This window comes from Cyprinodon variegatus, unplaced genomic scaffold (assembly GCF_000732505.1).
Source record: "Cyprinodon variegatus isolate N-32 unplaced genomic scaffold, C_variegatus-1.0 Scaffold277, whole genome shotgun sequence".
In the NCBI taxonomy this organism is placed as follows: Eukaryota; Metazoa; Chordata; class Actinopteri; order Cyprinodontiformes; family Cyprinodontidae; genus Cyprinodon; species Cyprinodon variegatus.
In genome coordinates this window covers 500,418-522,450 of record NW_015150730.1, presented here as the reverse complement: position 1 = coordinate 522,450, position 22,033 = coordinate 500,418, and the positions used below count along the sequence as shown (strand labels likewise).

Here is a 22,033-nt window from a genome sequence, read left to right as displayed (position 1 = left end):
ACCCATGTTTGAAAAAACATGTAAATCCAGTATTTTGTAATGATGTTTTGAGCATAAAGTAGGAGGTTAGCTTTCTACAAATTATTGATTTATATATGCAAGCTGCTGTAAATTGTTTTTTTCCATAGTGAAGGTTCTTCTTATACCAACAACAATTCCAGACGGCAGCAAAAATACTTTTCTTGCTCACATTTCTTCCACCAGAGCTGTCTGTTTCAGCAGCTTCTTCATTTTTACCACTGGCCTCTTAGCTGCCTCTCTGATCAATGCTCTCCTGGCTTGACCTGACAGCTTAGATGGACGACCATGTTCAGGTATTCTTCCAGTCTAGTCATAGTCTCTATTTTTTAGCTGACAGATTGAACAGTGCGTCTTGAAGCCCACAGCTTGTGATATTGTTTTATATCCCACCTTTAACTTATTTACAATTGATTCATTCCTGGGCTTTTAGATGTTTTTCCGGTTCTTCCTCCTGTTTCTTTAAAAAAATGTAAATAAATCCACATAAATCACACTTTAGCAACTGTTTGGCCTATAATATAAGAGTAAAGGGAGAAAAATAAGAATGCATAATGTTTAATGCTTGTTAATTTCAAAGTTACAGGCTATTTTATATTGGTCAAGCACATAAAATCCCACCAAACTCATTGAAATTTCAGCTGAACTAAAAAAAAAAAAATACTCAAGAGGTGTTAATACTTTTGCAAGGCACTTCAGTTTATACTGCTCAGGACACAGTGAACTTTCACTTTTTGGTCTGGAGTTTGATTTCAATTTCATGTAAGCGCAGCAACATGCCCTGCCAGTCCTCATTATCACAGACACTCTCTGGGCCAATGTAAGAAATTATCCTGAACAATAATGAAACAATGAGACCAAAGACAACTTAAAATATAGAAATATAAACAACAGCAAACATTGAGAGTAGCTTGTGACCAGGTAACAACACACTAACAAAAATGCAGATAGGTGATGTACACAACCCAAGTAGATGAAAACAAAGGGATGATAAATTATTGTGTCATCCACAATGAATATAACATTTCATCTGGTAAAAAGAAGGCAAGACTAAAGTGTAATGTCAAACACAGATGGCCGGCCACCTCTTCACACCGGGGGCCCCATGAGTGGAACAGCAGGCCCCCACACACCATGAAACACAGGCACCGTGCAATGACTCACTTTGCCACCACTCACATCAAGTGTGTCTGCTCAGGCTATCTGGCCTTAGAACAGCTGATTTGCCAAAAAAAAGGAAAAAAAAGGAAAACAAATGCTTTTTCAATTGCAGCAGAAATAACAAAATTGGTAAAATAAGGCAAAAGTGGAAGCTTTTAACATTCAGCCTGGATTCAGGTGTGGCCTTTTAAATAACCAGAAATAATTGTTTTCCTCATATTATACGTAATATAAAGGGAAAGACATGTTTTATACTGGTGTTTTTTTTTTTTTTTTTTTTTTTACCAAATTGACAGCAAATTGCTAAAAACAACTGAATCCAGGAAGCTGCATGTGAAAGGATTAAGCAGCAAGCATACAGTATACAGTCACCATCAGAACTTTACATACACATTTCACAGGCAAAGCCTTTCTACTCTATGGATTTCAATGATGCAATTTAAACACCTTTTGTGTGTGTGTGTTTTAATTGGGTACAATTTTTATTTATTTATTATTGACTATATGGGATTTACACAGGGTCATGATTATATATGCAGGTTCAAATACTGACTCGCTCTCCCATTGATATCTTGGGGAGCTTCAGATAAACCGCACACTCTTTGTACCCATGAGCTAGCTTCTGGCATAATTCTGACTAGATATCCGACTACTGTTAATGCAGTGTTGGTAGAATCAATTTAAATTGTTTAGTTCCCTAGCACTGAGCCACATAAGCCTATACATTTTCAGCTGGGGTGAGTATGGACAGCTTTATTTATTTCAAAACTCCTTCTGATGTATGTTTGAGGACCACAAAATGTTAAAAAAAACAACTGGGATTCTTAACATTTTGATTACTATTACTTCTGAAAATGTTAGCACTATCAAAATTTTAAAAGCTGCCCCAACACACACATACAAATAAGTAATAAATAAATACAAATATTCTTTTAACTTCTTTTACTGTTTTTTTTTTTTTTAAAGAGCAGTTGAATATCCAATCAAATTGCTGCTGAAGAATACAAAAGTAAAGATTTAAAATAATTTTGATACTGATTCATGAATAAAAAGAATTTAAGTCTGTGTTTTATTTTCATGCTATAGCGTTTTGGAAAACCCCCCCACAAATAATGTGTTCAAAACTTAAAATAATTTATTGTACAAACATTCAACCCATGAAAAAAATTTGAATTATCAAGAGCCCAAAATTAATATTTAATTGTATGTAAACCACCAATGGAGCCTGCATGAAATAAAATAAAAACATGCTATGTAAAAAGCTTTATAAATGAAACCCAGTTTGTTCCTTTTTACATAGATAACAAAAAAAAAAATCCAACAAAGTACTCTGGTTTTGCAAAGCACCGCAAAAAACATGAAATCTAAGAATCTTAAAAGAGTGCATTTTTTTCTTGTACAGTACTGAGCAAATAAGTGAGACACTTCATGGAATAGCATAATTTACATTTAAAATAAGAAAAAAAAAACTGCATTGTTTTATTTCAAGTGCTTAGTATTTAATTATCTTTTACTAATACTACCGGTATACTAAAATACTAATTCCATCAGTTGATCATCTTATTTACCTGCTTAGATTAAGGGAAAACACACTTACTTTAAGAGTTTTTTTTCTTTGCAGTGAGCTTATGGTTTTAATGTCATGTAAGACCTCAAGGATTGAGATGAAAGGGCATAGTTTGGTTTTAGCAGGATTTCATATGATTGCTGTGTCCAGAGTAGGTAAACAAAACAAGGAAGTGTTAGAGCTGGGTTTCACATCAGAAAATGGATGAAAATACCTGAAAATGGGTTAGAAAAATATTGCAAAACCTTTTAAAGAAAGAATAAAAAAAAAAAAAACAGAGAGAGCATAGAGCAAGGGGATTGAACCAGCTCTTATTAACATTAATAGGGGCTCATTCTGGATCTCAAATTATACCCATCGCTTACAGGTTAAACTACTCTAATTTGAGGTTGTGGGTTGAAGTTGCAGCTGCAAATTGTTTGTAGCCTACTATTTATCTGACATTCCACAGTTTAGCCATGAGCAGTTTACAGAAAGCCCTTTCAAGATCAGCTGGGTGTCAGCTGCAGTTTTTAAAATGCACAGCACAGGCAGTGGCCCAGGGCAGTATTAGAAGGGGTCGCTCTATAAATGAGGAAAGGGGCCACTAACGACTGTACCTGGTCAAGGCTTCCTACATGCAAAAGTTTGTTGCTTGGCTAATATTAAATGCCATTTTTCTTTTTCTTATCCAAAGTAGCTCATTCATAATAGTTACATGAATGTATGGAAAATAAATGAGTTCAACTTGTTCATTTGATGATTTAATTTCTAGCTTTGTGGGGGCAAATTTTCATTGTTTCTGGCAAACAAAAGAACAATCTGTAAGTTCCAAGTTTAAAAGAAGCACATTAAAAAAGATAAAAGAACTGAAGGGTTAAAAACAAACAAAAATTTTCAAGAATGAAGAAAAAATCCCCCCCCCAAAAAAATCATTTTTGAAGTCATGGTCCTGGTAGAAGAATTATAAAAAAGTGTGTCTGGATAGGATTAGCTTCAAAATCAGCATTTTTCTTTTACAGTAGACAGAGGAGGGTTTGATGTCAACAAAATTTAACTGGACATGGCGACAGCTGCACACTGGGAAACATTCCAGCAGAGATTCATTCAGATATTCATTCTTTCCAGTTTTTACTGCATCACACACACATCTGCAGAATATTACTCTGTATTAATACACTTATAATGGAGGACAGGATCATCCCTTTCCAGAGGCATAAATATAATGACTTTAGCAGGCAACTTAGCATATGCCAGTGTTGAGCTTGAAAGTTTCTCTCTACGCGTATTTTATTTTTGGCTGATGATCTTCACACCAGGTTTTGACATTTGTATGTCACGCTGCTGCAGCTCCCTTAAAGTTATTTTCCATATGTTCAATGCTAGATTTTTTTTCCTTGTTTATAAGAATGTGAACTATTTTTTTTTTTTTTGAGGTGCCTGTGTTTGAACACAACGAACAAGAGCCGTTAGCCTCAGGAGGAGAGCTAAAAGTGTATAAAGCAAGAAATTATGCTCACATTGAGAATTACCTGCTAATTAAATATTCCCTCTTTTTATCCGTCTCTTGTGCACTGGTGTTAAAATGCAATTATTCTACACTGATTAGGCAGGTAAACATTTTGGGGCAAGTAAACAACAGCTATGTTGCACACCTGAACTGCTTGACTTAAGGGAACCTTTCTAAGTAAAAGCTAAATAAAAAATGCCTCTGTTTTTCAGTAGTTGAGCTGTTGTTTGGCCCAAGCCCATCTTCATTAGTTCTGAGCCTGAAGTGCTTGCATTGTGCTACAAGCCAGCTCACAGCACAAAGCAACAGAGACTGAAGCAGGTTAATCGGCACAGCCGCTCCATACACACTTTTGCCATTCTGCCGCCTTGTGTATTCCCTTTTATCATCAAGTGCCTGTGAAATAACAGAGGCCTGTAACTCTGCCCGCATTGCGTCATGAGCTTCTGTTTTTTCTCCTTTGATTGGGCTTCTTTCACTCTGCAAGAGAGGAACTAGGTCAAAATAAACAGCACTGTTCCAAATCAGGCTTATCTTTAGTAAATGTAGAGATTTCAGTATGTAATTGCTCCATGAGCATACCCATGACTCTATACTTTAAATCTCTATACTTCTCTATACGAGAATTACTTTTTCAGAGCAGTCCGTTCCTTTGGATTGATTTGCAAGTGAAAACATGTATGTTTACAGTGACTTTACAGTTGATATTCCTATTCAGTGGTCTATATAAGGAGAATGGGTGAATAGATAATGGACGAATGAATGGATGAATAGATGGATGTATGAAGGAGCAAACAAACTCCCTAATGATGGATAGAAACTGATTAGTTAACGAGCAAAACTCTCCTAATTTAACCATTTTCCTGACTGTCTACAACTCTTACATATTTCTTGAGAGTAAATAGATATTCTGGCCTAATATGGACTTCCAGCTACTTTTTAGAGGACAGGAGTAGAAAAAAATCTTTGAAGTTGAAAAAATGATAACGAATGACATTTAAAAAAAGGAAAAACTAGATGAGCTAAAACACTCGGATGTGTCATGATGAACAAAGAGGAAATTCTATGCAATTAGTCTGAACATTTTTTACAATTATGCCACGTCATAGTCCCAGTCCCCAGAGATTTCACATAAAAACCCCAGAAAAATCTAACGTTCTTTATGGAGCAGTTTGACATTTTGAGATGGATTTGCCTTCTGGCAGGGAGACAGATGAGGCATCATTCCCAAGAATCGCATGTAGAACATGAAGCTGCAGCCATGAGCGCCTTTGACTGAAATAGCATAAAGAATAAGGGCTGCTAAACCAGGCATCACAACACAGCTGCAGCCACCTTTCGAGCTCCCTAATTAACACTTGATATCAAGATCATTTATTAATTGCGCAAGTGTGTGCTATGTATATATAAAAAAAGGGACAACTTCACGCTAGAATATTTCTTGGCAAAGGCTGATAACTTTCCTTCTTTCTCTTTCTCTCTCTGCTGGTTGCCTGGGAACAGCTCTGCTCCAAGACTGGCAGATAACCCACCCCAAAATGGCAAATTGTTATTTTCCAATGGCTTAAACAAATGAGATATAAAGTGTTAATTAGTACCCTTTTAAGGTCCTGATAGGCGGATTTCGTTATTGAGGGGCTTTGCCTGATGTTCCAACTCGCTGTTAAAACCTAACAACCTGTTGTTTTTACACAAATAGGATAAAACATGTTAATTATTGTGTCTCGGAAGTGCTGGTAAGTGTACTTTGAAACCAGCGCCAGGTTTTTATCCTTCATGCTTAAAAAAAATAAAGCACTGGCAAAAGATTAAAAAAAAAAACTAGACATGAAGGTGGTTGCAATCTGTCTCCTTTTCCAAAAAGAATCACTTCTCAAAATGCTGCAACTGTGCTTTTAAAAATAACCAAAAAATCTGTGGAAGACAAAAACAAAACAAATATAAAGGAGAAAAGGTAGGTGGCAGGGGTGGTGGATGTGCACCTGGGGAGTGAAAGGCCGGTGGAGAGGGGGTGTTGCACACCACCGTTTCAGCCAGGAGGTTGTTATAGGGGTTAGTGTCGTGGGTTCGAAGGAGGGGGTTAGTTAGGAGGTAGTTGCCAGTCATCCCTGCAATAACAGGAAGAAGAGACAGAAAAAGGGGAGAAAATTAGGTGGGTAAAAATGGTTGAGGAAGTGACCTCAAGGTTGCATGTTCTGTGGTTTCAGCAGCAATGCATCGGGTAGCTTTCCACATAAACAAACGTTGATAATGACTGTCCAGAACCTCGTGCTGCAAAAGATTTACGACCCCTGCTCCGTCCGCCCTCTAAATGTGGACAAAGCAGCCGCAGAAACACTGGTCAAAGCGTGCCATTACTCAAACAGCCCGCCGATGTAACTGACAAACAACATTATAGTGACAAGTGTTGACCAAAGCCTGGCAACACAATCAGCAGCAATGTTTATGTGAGACAGATTCATCCAAACAAACTCATCCAGTCGAGACAGCAGACGAAACATATCTGTGCGGCCTGCCACAAATAACATAGCATCCTCATCAACCATCATGTGCTTGTATAAGCTCTTGAGAATGTTAGAACACATCCAAAGTTATTTGGATGGATCGCTGAGAAACTCTGCATTGGCAGGGAGTCCTTTTTTTTTTTTTTAAGTGCTGAACTAAAGCCAAATCTGTACTGGCAGCACACAGACCCTGGGCTCCATGATGTTGGGATAATTCCCAAAACCTCCCCTGACCTCTACCTGACTTTGCTGCTCCCTGTTCTTATTCTACCTTAAAACCAGCTCTGGGAAGACGGCTTCTTTAGTCCCTTTTTCCAATATATCCAAACTTCCTACGGTGCTTTGCAAAAATTTCAACTAGTTTTTTTCTATGTTTTATCTGATTACAACCGCAAGTTCAAGGAGTTTTATTGGAATTCTTTGGGAAATACCAAATTGAGAGCAATATTGTAAAGTGGAAAGAAATAAATCTGAAAAGTGTGGCATGCATCTGAGTTTGGCTCCCTGAGTCAAGCCTTTTGGGATGTGTACTGTTTAGTTTTGAATGTTGAGACCATAAATATCCATCATCCCTACATCTGCAATTCACTACCTCATCACTGTCTAACTACATAATAATGACGCTAGTGTTTTATACTTAAGGTGGTCTGCTAAGGCTGATGAGCAGCGATAGTTTTCTGCCTCACAGAGTTTTGCCTTTAACCTGGTTAAGTTAAATTTTGGACACATCCGAAAAGATCTCAACAAAGGGTTATGCCCTTTATGTTGCAGAAATATCTTTCGTGTCTTTTCTGGTGTAAAAAATAAAAGCGATCTTGTTTACAAATGTGTACACATGAGGAGTAGATCCCTGAACCTCTGGAGTATCTTGGTTGCTTCTCAGATTAAATCCCTTCTAACATTCTTTTGACAAATTTGTACCATTTTTGGATTATAGATTGCAATATTCAGAGTTTCATATTTGTTTTTTTTTTTATTATCATTAAAATTCTCAGCATTTTAATCCCTGACTTGTCTAATGTGTTGCTTGGGCTTTTCTATGCCTTTTGGTTCACTGTAGTTCTCTTATAAAGCTATATATATAAGTAAGTAAGTCTAGAACAGCTTAGCTTGCATTGTGATTAAGCTGCACACAGACAGATGATTTACAAATTAATTTTACAGAAGAAACAAAATATGAATAAAAGAGTAAGAGTAAGTATGCAAATGCATGCCACACATGTCATAGTTTTTTTAATGAAACTTTTTTTCTATCCATATATCATTATTCGTTCCATTTAGCAATTATGCACCATTTGTCTCGGTCTATCCCATATAATCACATTAATGTACACACCCTGCTCATTCTAATGTGACAAACGTGAAAAGGTTCTAGGGACGTAAAGACTTCTGTAAGGCACTGCAAATATCATGTGAGAAATTGCTGCAAAGCTCGGAGCATTAAATGCATCTGATTGTTCGTTTGGAGAAAAGCAGCATGAAATCAGGGCTTATCTCCCTCTCCCCTCAGTCAGCATGGAGCGACGCCGGCTGCATTCATTGAAGTGTTTACTGTTAATTCAGAGCTTCATCACAAAGAGAACAGAGCTCATGTCTCGTCTGGTGATGACGGAGGCAGCAGTTGCTTACCCTGGTTGAGCGTCGAGGTGCTGTTTATGTCGCCTGAGATGAAGGAGGACTCCGACTGCTTTCTCACAGTGTCGTTCCACATCCGCCTGATGCGGCTCTGTTGAGAAAAAAGCAGCCGCTGATTAGTACTCAACATGGTGCTGTTATGTTTGAAGACTTCTGGTCCCCAGGCCTGAGTGGTTGCGTAGTTTGGTGATTCAGACCATACTCCCTATAAATCAGGATCTAATTGACATACTGGCTGATGACATGTTTGTGTATCACAAAGCTCTACAACATGCTATTGATTGGACTGCTTCCTAAAATTGGAGCCGCTGAAAATCTTACGGTTTGTAATTTGACTCTGAGCTGGCGGCTCTATTTCACTCTCAGCAGCAATAACTGAAGCAGCCACAAAATTCTCAGCGGTGCTCCTTAAGAGAGACTAACAAAGTCTTTAGAGCAAATATCGTAAGTGGGGTGACCAGCAGTTCTCTCCCAAGAGGTGCAAATGTTTTATGTCCAGAGCTGATACTTTCCAGGAAAGAGCTCATCCCCATAAAAAACAAAACAATAATTACAAAGAAACAATGATAAATTTGAAAACTTATCTGTGTGGGTATTGGTAATGTATAAACATGGCAAATAGGCTTATGTCTTTAAGTGCATCTTTAAAGTGGCAAACAAGACATTTAAATGTGTGTGATTTAAATCTGTGTGCTGAAAAAAGTTAGCAAAGGAAGTATTTACACAACCGCAATACTCATAGGTAAAGTTAAAGCAGTAATTTCTAACGGCTGTAACTGGGACAAACAAGGCTGGAGTTGGGTGGTGAACCAATAGGTTAATGTATTGTTTCAGCAGAACATGCATGAGCATGTAGACTGGCAGTTGCTAAAATCTATTCACACTAAATCTAAAACTTGTGTGCTTTGGTAAGTTGGTGAGTTCTTAGAAAAGATCATCATGCCAACTGCAAAAAGATGGTGGGGATACTGTTATGCTGTGGGCCTGTTTCTTCTCCCCCTCAAAAAACTCTGGGAATCCTTCTTAGAATGCATGGTGTCTTTCAGATAAAATAATAACATTTGCTAAATTCAATATAGAATTGGATTAGAAGACACAAGAGCAAATTAATAAAATCTCTGTACCAACAATTAAACAGGAGATTATATATTCTCAATAAGTAATAATAGCATGGATGAAAGCTGAGCTTCACGCTGTCTTTGCAGTTAAGTCCCCAAAAAAACAACAATCAAACTGACAAATGTCTCTGCTTATCTATACAACTTGACTTATACGTATTGCTTGTTTTATCTGCCTTGTGGGATGAAATCTAATACCTGACATGTCTTTACTACATCACATAAGTTGTGAGTATAATTTGTTTACTGATATATCCACTCGCATCATTGTTTTGACAACCATGCTGACGGAAGGTTGCGACTGCTTGTGAAAGAGTGTAAATCTTTCACTCATTATCTCGCTGAGAGGCATTTCCTTCTGTCAAACTCAGTTTGTAAAAATGTCTCACCTCGTTGGGACTTTAAAAGACATCACTGTCCCAAAATAAGCATTTTTTTTCTTTTAAGTTATAGAAATATACGTTAAGACCTAAATAATGCAAGTGTCCCTAATGATAATAATAAAAATTACAGCACTTCTTTCTTTTACACAATTCTTGTATTTTATACATATGCTTAAGGAATAAAAAAAATGATAGAGAAACAAGATATTCCCTTTCAGTGTTGTAAAAGACATGTCAGCTTTGTTTTCTATTGTTTAAAATCAGTAAAAGTTACCAGAATTTTTTATGTTTCCCAAATATAAAACAAAAAAAGAAATCCTAAATATTTTATGACTTTGTTTAAATCCGTTAATTTACTTTCACAAAGATTAACACTAAAGGAAAAACAGATGATTATGTCAGGGCACTGGGTACTTGCAACCTTCTCAGAGCACAAGAACACTGCTCTAACCACTAGGCCAACACTCCCCACTATGTAAATAAATCAGCAACATTTCAAAAAGAACATTTTGGACCTCCACAAGTTTAGTTAGTTTAATACCAGTGGCCGTCAGATAATGAATGAATGTATGAATGGCATGGAAATGTCCAGCCATCAAACCGTAAAAGGAAGAGATGGGTTCTCTGTCCCAGATGTAGTCTTTATCATCCAAAGCTCAAAAGCAAAATAACTTGAAAAGATTCTAGCTGAAGTTGGTAAAAGAGACATTATTAATCCTTTACTGACAGACTAAAAACCCATCCAGTGAGCATAAAGGCCATTACTCCAAAAGCAACATAAAAAGCTAGATTACAGTTTACAAATGCACTTATGGCAAAAAAGAGCTTCATCTTTAAGGCATTTTGTGTTTTCTGTCAAAAGTTAAAATTGAATATTTGCCCATAATGACCTTTGGTACATTTGGATGAAAAACAGGGAAACTTGGAAAGCTAAAAAATATCCTACCAACTGTAAATTATGGGAGTAAAAGGGCCACACAGCATATTGCAAATGTATTACTATAGTTATGTGACTAGATACAGAAATATAAATCTTGCAAAGAACTGCATGGGTTACAAAAAATATATCACTAATATGAACCTTATTATTTAAATACCAAACATTTATGCCATCAATCTAAATGATTAAAAGCATGAAAGTCAAAGCAGAAAATCTTTTAGACGATTTGGAGGTGATAAGGTGGGGGTGTCATTGATTGGCTACATGATAATTATGTTTGCAACAAACCAAAAGCAGAAATACATTTCAAATGCCGTGATAAGAATTTGGTCATTTAGTCGAGCCTTTATGTTATCAGGGCATATATCAACATTATCACTCATTTCAGGGCTTCCTACCATCATGCAGCATAATTAGGCACCATATTGCTGTGTGGGGGTTCTGTCCTACAGGAAGGACTGGCTCATTTCACAGAGGAGATGGCATCATGAGGACCAATTATAATTTAGAGCAGCATCTCTGGTCAACAGCTCTTGCAATTTGACAATGACCCTCAGCAAATCTTCAAATTAGTAATAAAGTGACTACAACAAAGTCAGAGTCTAAACGACCCCCTAAAACCCCTAAATCACTACACAGAGCAGGGACTATATGGTGGACTTTATAGTGAACTCAGTTAAGTTACTGTTCAGACAGATGATCACTACTTTTTGCTCCCTGTTGGTCACATGACATGCAAGGAGAGCTCCTCTCAAAGCATTCCGAGATATATCTGTTTGTCTCGGGACCATGGATGATCACTACTTTTCAAGGTGCATCATGGGAAATTTCGAGTCCATTACTTTTTCATCCACTAGACGTTTGGACACTCATCTTAAAAATTGTAACCACTATAGTGCCCTATATAGTGGTTGGGGCAGACATTCGGACCCAGCCAGTGTTCTTGAGAATTCACCACAAAACCCTGAACTTGGGCTGAAAGCAGGAAAGATGTGAGGAAAGAGGCCTTAAAACCTAATGCAGTTACACCAAAAGAAAAACCCAAACACACAAATAGGGAAAGCTGATGTGGAAGGATAAGCAAAATGTTTACTAGTCATAAAGTTTAAAATTGAATTCTACTAAACATTATGGAAATGTATGCAAATTTCTGAATTTAAGAAATGGCTTAATGTTCTGCCATTTAGAAAAAACAAATCTGGATTATCATAACTTGACATAAATAGGAAAAGATAAGTCAGTGAGGAAAAAACATCTGGTTTAACCTCGACTGCCAACTATTGCTTTAGTTAGGGAAGCATGGATAACTGGTATGAGTACATCTACTTATATTTCAGTACCTGGGGATACTGAGTACGTAGTAATCAGAGTACTAAATGCTTAGTTATAATAAAGTTTTCTTTACTTAGGATCCAGTAATGTTGAGATGCTGTAAAGTGGACTTTTTTTCACCAAGAAAACAGTCTTTGAAAACTGAATCTAAGGTAAATGTTAATGTTTCCATACTTTCCATAATAAAAAATAAAAAAGTAGAGTACGGTACACTGGTATCATGCCCAATTCCAATACCGGTATCTACGCATTGCTAGGTTTCAAACTTTCAGTTGGAAGTGAAGAAATATTACTCTTCAAAGAAATTCATTAAGAAAAAAACAAAGACTTTTACAGCTAAAAATCTTCACAGACAGCCTTCCAAAGCTTAAACTCTTCCCGCTGCTGTACCTGTGTAGCAGAAGAGTAGCGGGCCGTGGATCGAGATGTGGCTGCCTTGGCTGAGCTGTGGGAACTCTCAGAAGGCAGAGCGCCACAACACTGGGACTGATGGAAACATTTGCTGTACTCCTTCCGGACCTGCAGAGCAGCAAAAAGATTAGGACAAACTGAACACACGGACACATAGCTTGACACATCCCTTTCTCCTCAGGGAGAGCTGCAAATCCCAAATCTTTATCTACTGGCAGCCAACCCACAGCAGTTTAAATGCCAAACCTGCTAAAAGTGACAGGAGAGGAAAACTGTACCATGATGCACAATTAGAGCTATTTTCAAATATTTGTTTTGCTAGGTGAGTAAGAAACATACACGCATCTTTGGAGGGGATTGTTACAAAACACATCCACATATTTACCTAACAGAGAGAGGGGTATTAATAGCATGAAGGAAACTAAGCTTTATGCTGTCTTTGGATAGAATTAATTTAAAAATAAGATGTGAAGAAAGACTGTGACGATTTATTAATCTCTATACTTTGCTTTGACCACCTGTGGTACATTAAATTCATTCTTCTATAATTAATCTGTATTTAATTGAAAAATTCAACAATAATAATAGGCAGCCATGTGACAAAAAACTATGGATGTTTCAGATTAGACATTTAATCTTTTAGGTGCTGATTTAATTATTGCAGTCTTTTTTATTTATTTATTTTTTTCAAAATTATTTTTGGGAAAATTATATGTTTGTAATAAAAATATAATTTTGTATCTAATACTAAATACTAAGCTATAGCCACAGGTATATACAGCCCTGAATGAAATTGTGTACTCATTGTTCACTTTGTTGTCTTTTGTCTTCTTTTTGCTGATGTTTTGTTCTGTTTTCTTTCCATCTCATCTCATGCAGGAGTAAAAGCAGACTTCTAGATGTTAGTGTATATCTTCTGCTTTATTTGTTTTGCTGTTTTTTTTTGTTTTGTCTTTTCTTTTCATTCCCTTTTCCTCCCTCTTTTCTGTCTCCCTTTAATTCTTATCCCATCTCCCTTTCTCACCTCCTTTTCTGTCTCTGTTGAATACGATTTTATTCCCTAAATCATTTTAAATAAAGTTTCATATGCAAGAACCAAGCGGAACCTTATGTCAACAACTATAATAGGATGCTTGTGAAAGCAAATCTCTTGGACTATCATCCAGCTCTGGGGCAAAATAGGGAAAAAAATGAAATAAATAAATCTCTGGAAGACCATTTTTATTTTGAACATCTGACGTACGTTAAAGAGGCAAATATATGTAGCCCCTTGCGAAAGTATTTATACTTCTTTTATACCAAAAAAATAATATTTAACAGAGTATAAGCTAAAAGATCTACAGAAAGTAGAGTAGAATAGTTCTAAAATAAAATCCTGAAAAGCTGTGGCATGCATTTTCAGGTATCTCTCTTCTGAAATAATCCAGTGCACATACTGAGTAATTATTTTATCTTTAAATAGAGTACCTCTATGGGAATTTTCTGATTTTAATATATATATTGGTAGACCAATTTTAGAGAACTAGTAAGTTGAGAGTAAATCGCTGTTGAAATAAAGTAAAAAGTAGTCAACTTTTCTATTTTTACCTTAAGCAACATTAATAATAGAAATTAAGGAAAACACACTTAACAAAAGATGGAAATCTAATTTTTTTGACATCTTATTTGCAGAAGTGAACTAAAATTATTGTTGAAAGGGTTAGTAATATTAAACACATTGATACTGTGATGATAATGTGTGGAATATATTATGCAACTCACTATAAAAAATGAGCACAATGGTATCAGTCTTTGGAGTGACTTTTCCTCTGCAAACTAGTAAGGATAACAGGAATGGGGACAGAGCTATATACAAGGCAATGCTGGAAGAAACCCCATTGGAAGAAGCAAAATACTTCAGACACATAGCAACAGTGACTTAGATCAAAGTATACACATCTACAGAAACAGCCCAGTCAAACATTAATTCAATAAAGATTCTGTGACAAAATTTCAAAATAGAATAAATTAACCACATCTAACTTCTGAATAATGAAGTTAGTTACAATGGATTATTGTTTAGGGATTCAGGAGTAAAGAGTGCTTAAAATAAAAAGACTCTTAACTGGTATGATTGTCCCCCTAAACTGAACGATTTCTTTTTATCTTTATACATAAATTCGCATGAAATCCCTATTAAAAACAGATGTTTTTGATAAGAACACGACAAATTGTGTATAAGGGTGGCGAGTAATAATCATTTTTACAAATCCTACAGCAACGGTGCTGTTCAGCAGCTTTAAGGCAAAACAAATCCTAGCGACTGATTTATCATCCCTGCATTAGTCTAAAAAGGCAGTATCTTACTTTTTTCTGAAGAAGACAGTGAAATATGAAGATGAACATCCCTTGGAGAGTGTTGAATATAGTGAAGAGGTAAGCCATCACGATGGACGACTCGTTGAGGAAGAACAACCCGAAGGACCACGTGAGGCCCATAAGACAAAGCAGAGCAAATGCACCTAAAACCCACGACCTGCAAAAGTGGAGAAATACTGATGAGAGATAAAAATAAAAATGGTGCATCATTTCAATAACATCTGTATTATATCTCACACACACACACACATATATATATATATATCTTTGGGTTTAGATTGCATCTGTGTACATATTTCTGTTTTATTTTCCTGTGTTGGATGCATTGCATAAACTTTGACAGGTTTGTGGCATGGACAGTTCCTTGGTTTGTGTCAGAGCTGTTAGTTGGAAATTCTGCACAAACACCAGGTTCATCTTGATTCCTTTTTGAGGAAAGCCTAAAGGATACAAGACAACCTAACTGTCAGTTTCAGTGACAAAAAGAAATGCACAAAAAAGAGGGTGTCCTCCCCCTCCCCTGTTCCAGAGATAGATCCAGAGAGTCTAAAGACGCGGGAAAGAAATAGGTCATGAACATGTCACTGGAAAAGAAATCACAGAATAATAACCATGACTTATTAGATATGCTGTCCAGTTGTTTGTGCTTCTTCTACACGAATGTATGTATGAATCTCTGTACAGGAAAAAAAACCCACAACCTCTTAACAGGTTTCAATAGACAACACAGAAACTCTATACACCACAGCGGTAGGCCTTAATTAATGACAGTTAATGAGTTTTGACTGCTTGTTATAGCTACACAAAATGCAGCATCCGCAAATGTGCCATTTATGTGAGCTAAAACAAGCATGGAAGCCAATTAAAATGATTTTTCGTTCATTTTCCCCCACTTTTTTTTGGTTTGGACCCAAATCTGAGTTGCTGCCTAAAAATCAAACGCCCACATAACATATGCTGGCATGCCGTCAAACATATTGTTGAACAAGGCTCCAGGCGCAAAAAAATGGTCAGGGATTTGTTGCTTTATCAACCAAAAGCAGCTCACTGGAAGCAGGAAAATGGAAGAACGCATCATCTACCCCCCCAAAACCCTTTAACCCCCCACCAAACTTCTCTTGAAATCAAGAAGACATGCGGTTGGGATCTATCTTCCAAATGTGCCTATAAACTATGCGAAAACACAGGAGCAAGGAGATGCCAAAAGGTCAGAAATGCACTTATGAAGAAATAAAACAGGCAATATACCCATGAGCAGCGCAAATACTGAAATCATAAAAGTGTGCTAAAAAAGCACCGCCAACAGACTGAAAAGAAAAATAAAATCTGAAAGGGAAAACTTTGGGGTCTGGCTCGGAGGTAAAATCAAATAAAAAGTGTAGGTCAAATACGGCTTTTGAAATTATAGCAGCAAGGCTGAAGCGGCGATGGTGGGTATTATTTTTCTCCTTGCATATAAGTCACCCACCCCCTCATCCCTTTTTCAGCACTTATACAAACACATGCAGTCGCACAACAAGCAACAACACACCGGCCTCTTAATCTCCTAGAGTGACACCCCTCACCTGATACCCCCCAGCCTGCTCGAGTCGGGTTTCATGGAGGTGGAATGCTTCACCATCTTGTACATCGTCACCACCAGGCAGAGGACATTGGCCTGTCAAAACAGATGTGCATCAGGGTTAATAGACTGCACTAAGGAAGGCATCCGGTTCCATGTGCTTGCAGTGCAGGGTTAGATGCTGTCAGTGGAGATGTAGTCAGTTCCTTTCCTTACAGAAAGTACTGTGAAGCATTCCAGAGATCTTGATATAAGTTAAAGTCTTACACTGGAAAACTGCTTACACTCAGGACACCTTGTTAAATATTCAGTTATGCATTAAGACATATTCAGATCTGTAATCTCTTTTTATCCCTGAGATGTCACAGCAGTATTGAACAATTATATATCTACAAACAAGAAAAAATAAGGACATCCCTACATGCATGCTTGGTATGAGGTAATGCTGCAAAGTCAACTACACATTGCAAGCAGCTGTTCACTGTCGTCAAATGCTAATCCAGGAGGAGCAGATACTGCATTTGAGTCAACAGTATTAGTATTAGTAGGAAACAGTATTAGTTTCCTTAGATAAAAAAACTTTTAACTAATCTGTCTGAATGATTTGATTGAACTGAATCTGTAAAAGTATCTTGAGATGTGTCATGACTTGGCGAAAGCTGAACTGAATTGGTGAAAGTGAACTGAAATAATAGCTGTTCTTACACACTTGAAAGAGTTTTTTATTTTTATTTTTTAGAGATGGTCTAAAATTTTCCTCAGACATCCTCTGATATAGTTCATTAAGAATACCCTAAAGTCCTACTGCAGCAGAATATCCCCAATACATGAGATATCTAGGGTTACTTTTAATGCTTATTGGGTTATTTTACTCTAATGTGTGTCCTTTGTTCTGGTTTCTAAATGTTTCAACTTTCAACATTTTTTTAAGAACATTATTTCGTAAGTTCTGTTGAGAGCAGAATATTAAGATAAATTTATAGTTACCGGTGTGCATTGCTAAAAGTAGAAAACCAGAATTAATGCAAATCTCACTGTTTTGGGACACACCCTTAACTCAGCTTTGACGTCATTCCCAGCTCTGAACTCAAGAGTTCCAACACAGACCAAAGACGGCACAAATAAAAAGGAGAAAAAGCTACAGGAGCTAATTGGACTGTTCAGATCAAAGCATATGTCTTAGTATGACCCTTCCTTGAATCCTGAAATTCTTAAGGCTCAACAGGGAGGTCCTAAGTCAGAAACACTCCCCATTTACTCCGATCGAACTTCAGCTATTCAGTAAAGAAAGATAGGGACAACATATGAGTCTTTGGATGTGCAAAAACAGTATAAAGCTTCATTTTCAAATAAGTATGATCTTGCAGCTGCATACAATGCATGCTAGCAATTTCTGGTCTTCGTTATTCCTCAAAATACTTTGGGAAACGTGTTTAATTCTATACTATGCAAGCTTCACCTCAGCCAATCTCATGAAATCTGAAAATGAATAAGTATGTAAATAAATAAATAAGGCTTCTGGCTGTAACACGGTGAATCTGAGAAAAATACAATCATTTTTGAGACACTGTAGACAGATACCAACATACTCTAAAAATTACTACATCTTTTATTGTGCTGTCTTGACAGCAAGCAATGTACCTTCAGTCAGAGGTCTATGAAAATTTTATACTGATCTTAAGGCACCCTGACTTTCACAGAGAAGATCAACAGTGAGAGGTTATCACTTGGGTTTTCTGCGGTCAGCTCAAGGCTTTGACACGAGCTGCGTTCACTGTTTGTCTTTGCTCTCCTGTTTGCCATTACAGCCGATGCCAAACACTGAGTGCAATTCCACGAGAAGGATGCAAGCGTGGCAAAACCCAAACAAATTTGAACACAACACAACTAAAGTCCAGGAAGCTTTCGGAGAGAGATGTGGGGGTGGAAGCATTGGGATATGAATGCCATATTTTAGAGGCAATTCCTATAGAGACCAGGAAAAACGTTTAAGTGATTCAAGTCGTATATCGAGAGAAGGTTTCCATGCTCTCAGGATGTCTCTTTCTGTAAGCACTGCAGGGCCCATGGCTACAGCAAAGAAGGCAGGGGGTGAGCTTTGATTTGGCCTCACACCTTATTACAGGTTAAAAATAATGTACTAAACAGTATGAAAAACAAGAGATGCAGAATATTCTTATCATAAACTTCAGCTTCAACTAAAACCTAGTTTTAAAGCTTAAAAATCTGTAAAATGAAAAAGAAATTATGAGTTAACTTGAAAGGAAACCACAATTAGAAAATTTCTGAATATTTATTTTGCTACAGAAAGAAAAAAAAAAGACCCCAGTTATCCGACCATATGGATGCAGTCTGAAAAATGACAAGACAACAGAAAGTAGTCTGGAAAGGGAAACAGCAGCGTGTGAGTGGCAAGCAGATGTAACCGAACAGCCACGGGAAGAAAGACTGGAGAAGGAGGAGGTGCTACGAAGACAGAGAGAGGCTTTTAGATCACAGAGTTTTGTCTCCCAGCCACTGGGGCCAATTTACGTCCGCACGAGCAGAGCGCCTGGAGATGCATTTAACACCGCCGTAAGTGATAACGCAGATCCAGTCAGACAGACAGACAGAAGGAAGGATGGACGGTGAGAAGCTTAAAGGCACTCTGCAAAAAGCTAAGGCAGACCCCCCCCTCAGTCTCTAGGGAGCCATCCTCCACAGTTTTCAGGTCTCTTACTTCTCTGCCAAATACAGCACATTAAACCAGTGCAGTCATTGCAGCTCCTTTCATGGTTTTGCATGTTTTTAACGATCACTGGACACATTTACATACCTGCGCCTGTAAGGGCACTATTCAACGTTTGTTGCTTCTCACCTCTTTTGCCCGTGTGTTAGGGCGAACTTGATGCATTCTACATGAAATATTAAGAAGTGAAGATGGAGATGTCCGTGTGCTGGGACTGGGCAGGGGTGTGTCATGATCCTCAGCAGAGCTGCACGCCTCGGTAATGGTTCTGTGGCCCACCCACTCATTACTTCCATGTTTGCCCCCCCACCAACATACCCCTTGTTTTCCCACTGAGCAAATGACCTTCATGCCTGAAACGATTTCTCCTCCTGATTGCAGGAAGGGAGTATTCTCTAGTAGAGCCAAGAGGACCAAAAACGCTCTGCATTGTTACTGCTCAACAATTCTGATTTCATAGGATTTCATAGCTGAGTGGACACTGATGTCCTCGTGTCAGCTATAATGGGACCACTTTCCTTTCATGCAAATTGATCTGAGAAAGCAGAGCTAAGAGGCTGCCAGCACACATTGAGAGAAAATCTATAAACTGTTTTCAAAGCTTCTCTTGGATAAAAAAAAAAAAAAAGATCCTACGCATGCACAAATATTTCAAACTTACCGCTATTATGAAGGTCACTGGTCCAATAAAGCTCCAGATGAAATGGTTATCCCCTCTCAGCCAGCATCTGTAACATGCAAAAAGGAACATTTAGTTCATCAAATCGTCCCAATGCCAAAACACCGCTGTGTCGTATTGATTAGTGCACCGAACGGCTAGTTAGATGATAGTCCACAGCAACAAAACGGCCAATTTTCAGACCACAGCGAAGAAAACTTGACCTCTAAGGGCTGTTGGAATTGTGCCATGAGGAGCTGCAGAGTAAAAAGCAACTCTCATCCTTCTAGTGTCTGCGCAATTTATAAATCTGTCTTTGTGACTGTGCACTCAGTGCAAAACCATTGTCTGTTCTCAGATATCCCCATGACAGCTGCATGGGTTGCGCCGGGAGTGTGTGTGTATGCAGTGTATGCTGTGACTGGTGTTGTCATTTACCTAAGCTGTCAGGATAGAAAACTTGATGATTTTTTTCCTAAGTCATTTCAGAGTCTGTGTCTAGCACACACTGTATTCCATTAGGCGAAGACTGCCAGAATAAAATGGGAGTTAAAATGCAGTTGGATTTTTTTATTCTTTGTATTTGAAGGTTCAAGCTTCTCAAGTCATAAGGTCACTGTTTGGATAAAGACCAGAGCAGAAGTGCATACATGTTTAACTGATAAGGGATAGAATTATCCATTTGCAAAGAGTGAAAATCTAAAGATAAAGAAAGAAGTAAGTTCATTAATGCTTACAGACTCTTCTGTTGTCAGTGGCAGGCTGTAAATTTGCCCTGGGCCAGAGGTGGACTACTCCCTGTGATATTACTATCATTAGCACAGAGCATTATATGCATGCTGTGTAGGTTTGCCTAAGTAGATAAACCCATGATTTATGTTTTTATTTCTCATGTCTCCAAAAGCAGAAGAAGGGATTCACCAGAAAATGAGAACTTACGCCTCCTGCGTTCCATAGCTACTGTAGTCGATGGCTGCAGAGATACCAACGACCACTGCCGGGATGAGGTAGCCTGAGAGGTAGTAATACTTTCTGCGTGAAAACTCGCTCTCAAAGACCTCAACCAGCATGAGGTAGAGCTGCACGCCCTCCAAGCACATCCAGGTAAATGCTGCCAGAAAGCAAAAGTGGAGAACACCGGCAATGATGGAGCACACCAGCTGAAAAAGACACAAAATAGTTATCCATGAGAGGGCATTAAAAGGGTGTATTTTAGTTAAGTTTAATCTCATCAAATATGTAGAAAAAGAAATTGTAATAAAATCATCACATTTTTGTGCATTGCATGAAACCCTTAGGCCCCTCACTCTCTGATCATTGAGACCAACCATAGCCTGTCTGCCTGCTTAGATAGTACTTAACTTTAAAAGTTAATTCAGACCTAATCAATGACTGTAAAGAGTACAGCATGTGTCGAAATGCATGGTAAATGCATTTACCAGTCATGGTAAAAGAAATACTGATGACTGGATTGCTTTGGAGACTTAAAGGCTTAAAATATCCTTATATACCACCTCTATGTCTTATAGTAATTCTTTCTTTACATTGATTCACAGATTTCTACAGTTACGAGCAAAGCAATCATATGATAGTATAAACAATGATCCTAGCTAATACTGGCAAGAGTACATCCACCAATATCCATATTTTGTCATGTTTACAAATACCTCTTCATCTACTACTTTTTTTCACGTTTTCTGATACTTCTCTAATAGTTTGAATTATCAGACAGTTTGGAATTAATTTCCACTGTTATACTGATGACATCCAGCTTTATTTCTCTATCAATCCTGATGAAAATTGTGTTTTAAATGGACTGCAGGCATGTATTAAAGATGAAAAACCCCAAAACCGGATGACTTTAAATGTTCTTCATCAGGGTGAGATTAAATTTATCTCAGATAATAACGCAAAAAGTCTTCATGTTATTTTATAAATCCAATATTATTGAGGTTTCTCGAATTTAGTTCTTCATCCCTGAAATATTGCAGATATTGGATATTGGATTAAAACAGGATGAATACTAATGTACTCCACACTCATATTTTTGCAATATATCTTTTTTTTTTTTATTCTACAACCAAACATGTACTAGTTTTATTTGCACATCACATAAAAGAGTAATAAAATAGATTTAAATTTGTGGTTGTATTATAAAGAAAATGTGAAG

General features: G+C 37.4%; 1 protein-coding gene across 6 annotated transcripts in view; it reads right to left on the bottom strand.

Moving 5' to 3' along the window:
- The window catches only part of LOC107090026 (adhesion G protein-coupled receptor L2-like), a 133,870-nt gene that overhangs the window by 4,005 nt on the left and 107,832 nt on the right, over positions 1 to 22,033 (bottom strand). For 4 of the 6 annotated variants that reach the window (XM_015383159.1, XM_015383161.1, XM_015383160.1 and 1 more), the window contains 7 exons: positions 20,803 to 21,023; positions 19,867 to 19,933; positions 16,482 to 16,573; positions 14,905 to 15,073; positions 12,538 to 12,666; positions 8,369 to 8,465; positions 6,218 to 6,343 (listed from right to left, as the gene is read on the bottom strand). In XM_015383159.1, coding sequence (XP_015238645.1) covers positions 6,218 to 6,343; positions 8,369 to 8,465; positions 12,538 to 12,666; positions 14,905 to 15,073; positions 16,482 to 16,573; positions 19,867 to 19,933; positions 20,803 to 21,023 — 901 coding nt within the window. Of the gene's footprint in view, positions 1 to 1,197; positions 1,237 to 6,217; positions 6,344 to 8,368; positions 8,466 to 12,537; positions 12,667 to 14,904; positions 15,074 to 16,481; positions 16,574 to 19,866; positions 19,934 to 20,802; positions 21,024 to 22,033 lie in introns of all 6 variants that reach the window. The other 2 variants (XM_015383164.1, XM_015383162.1) reach the window with 2 other exon arrangements.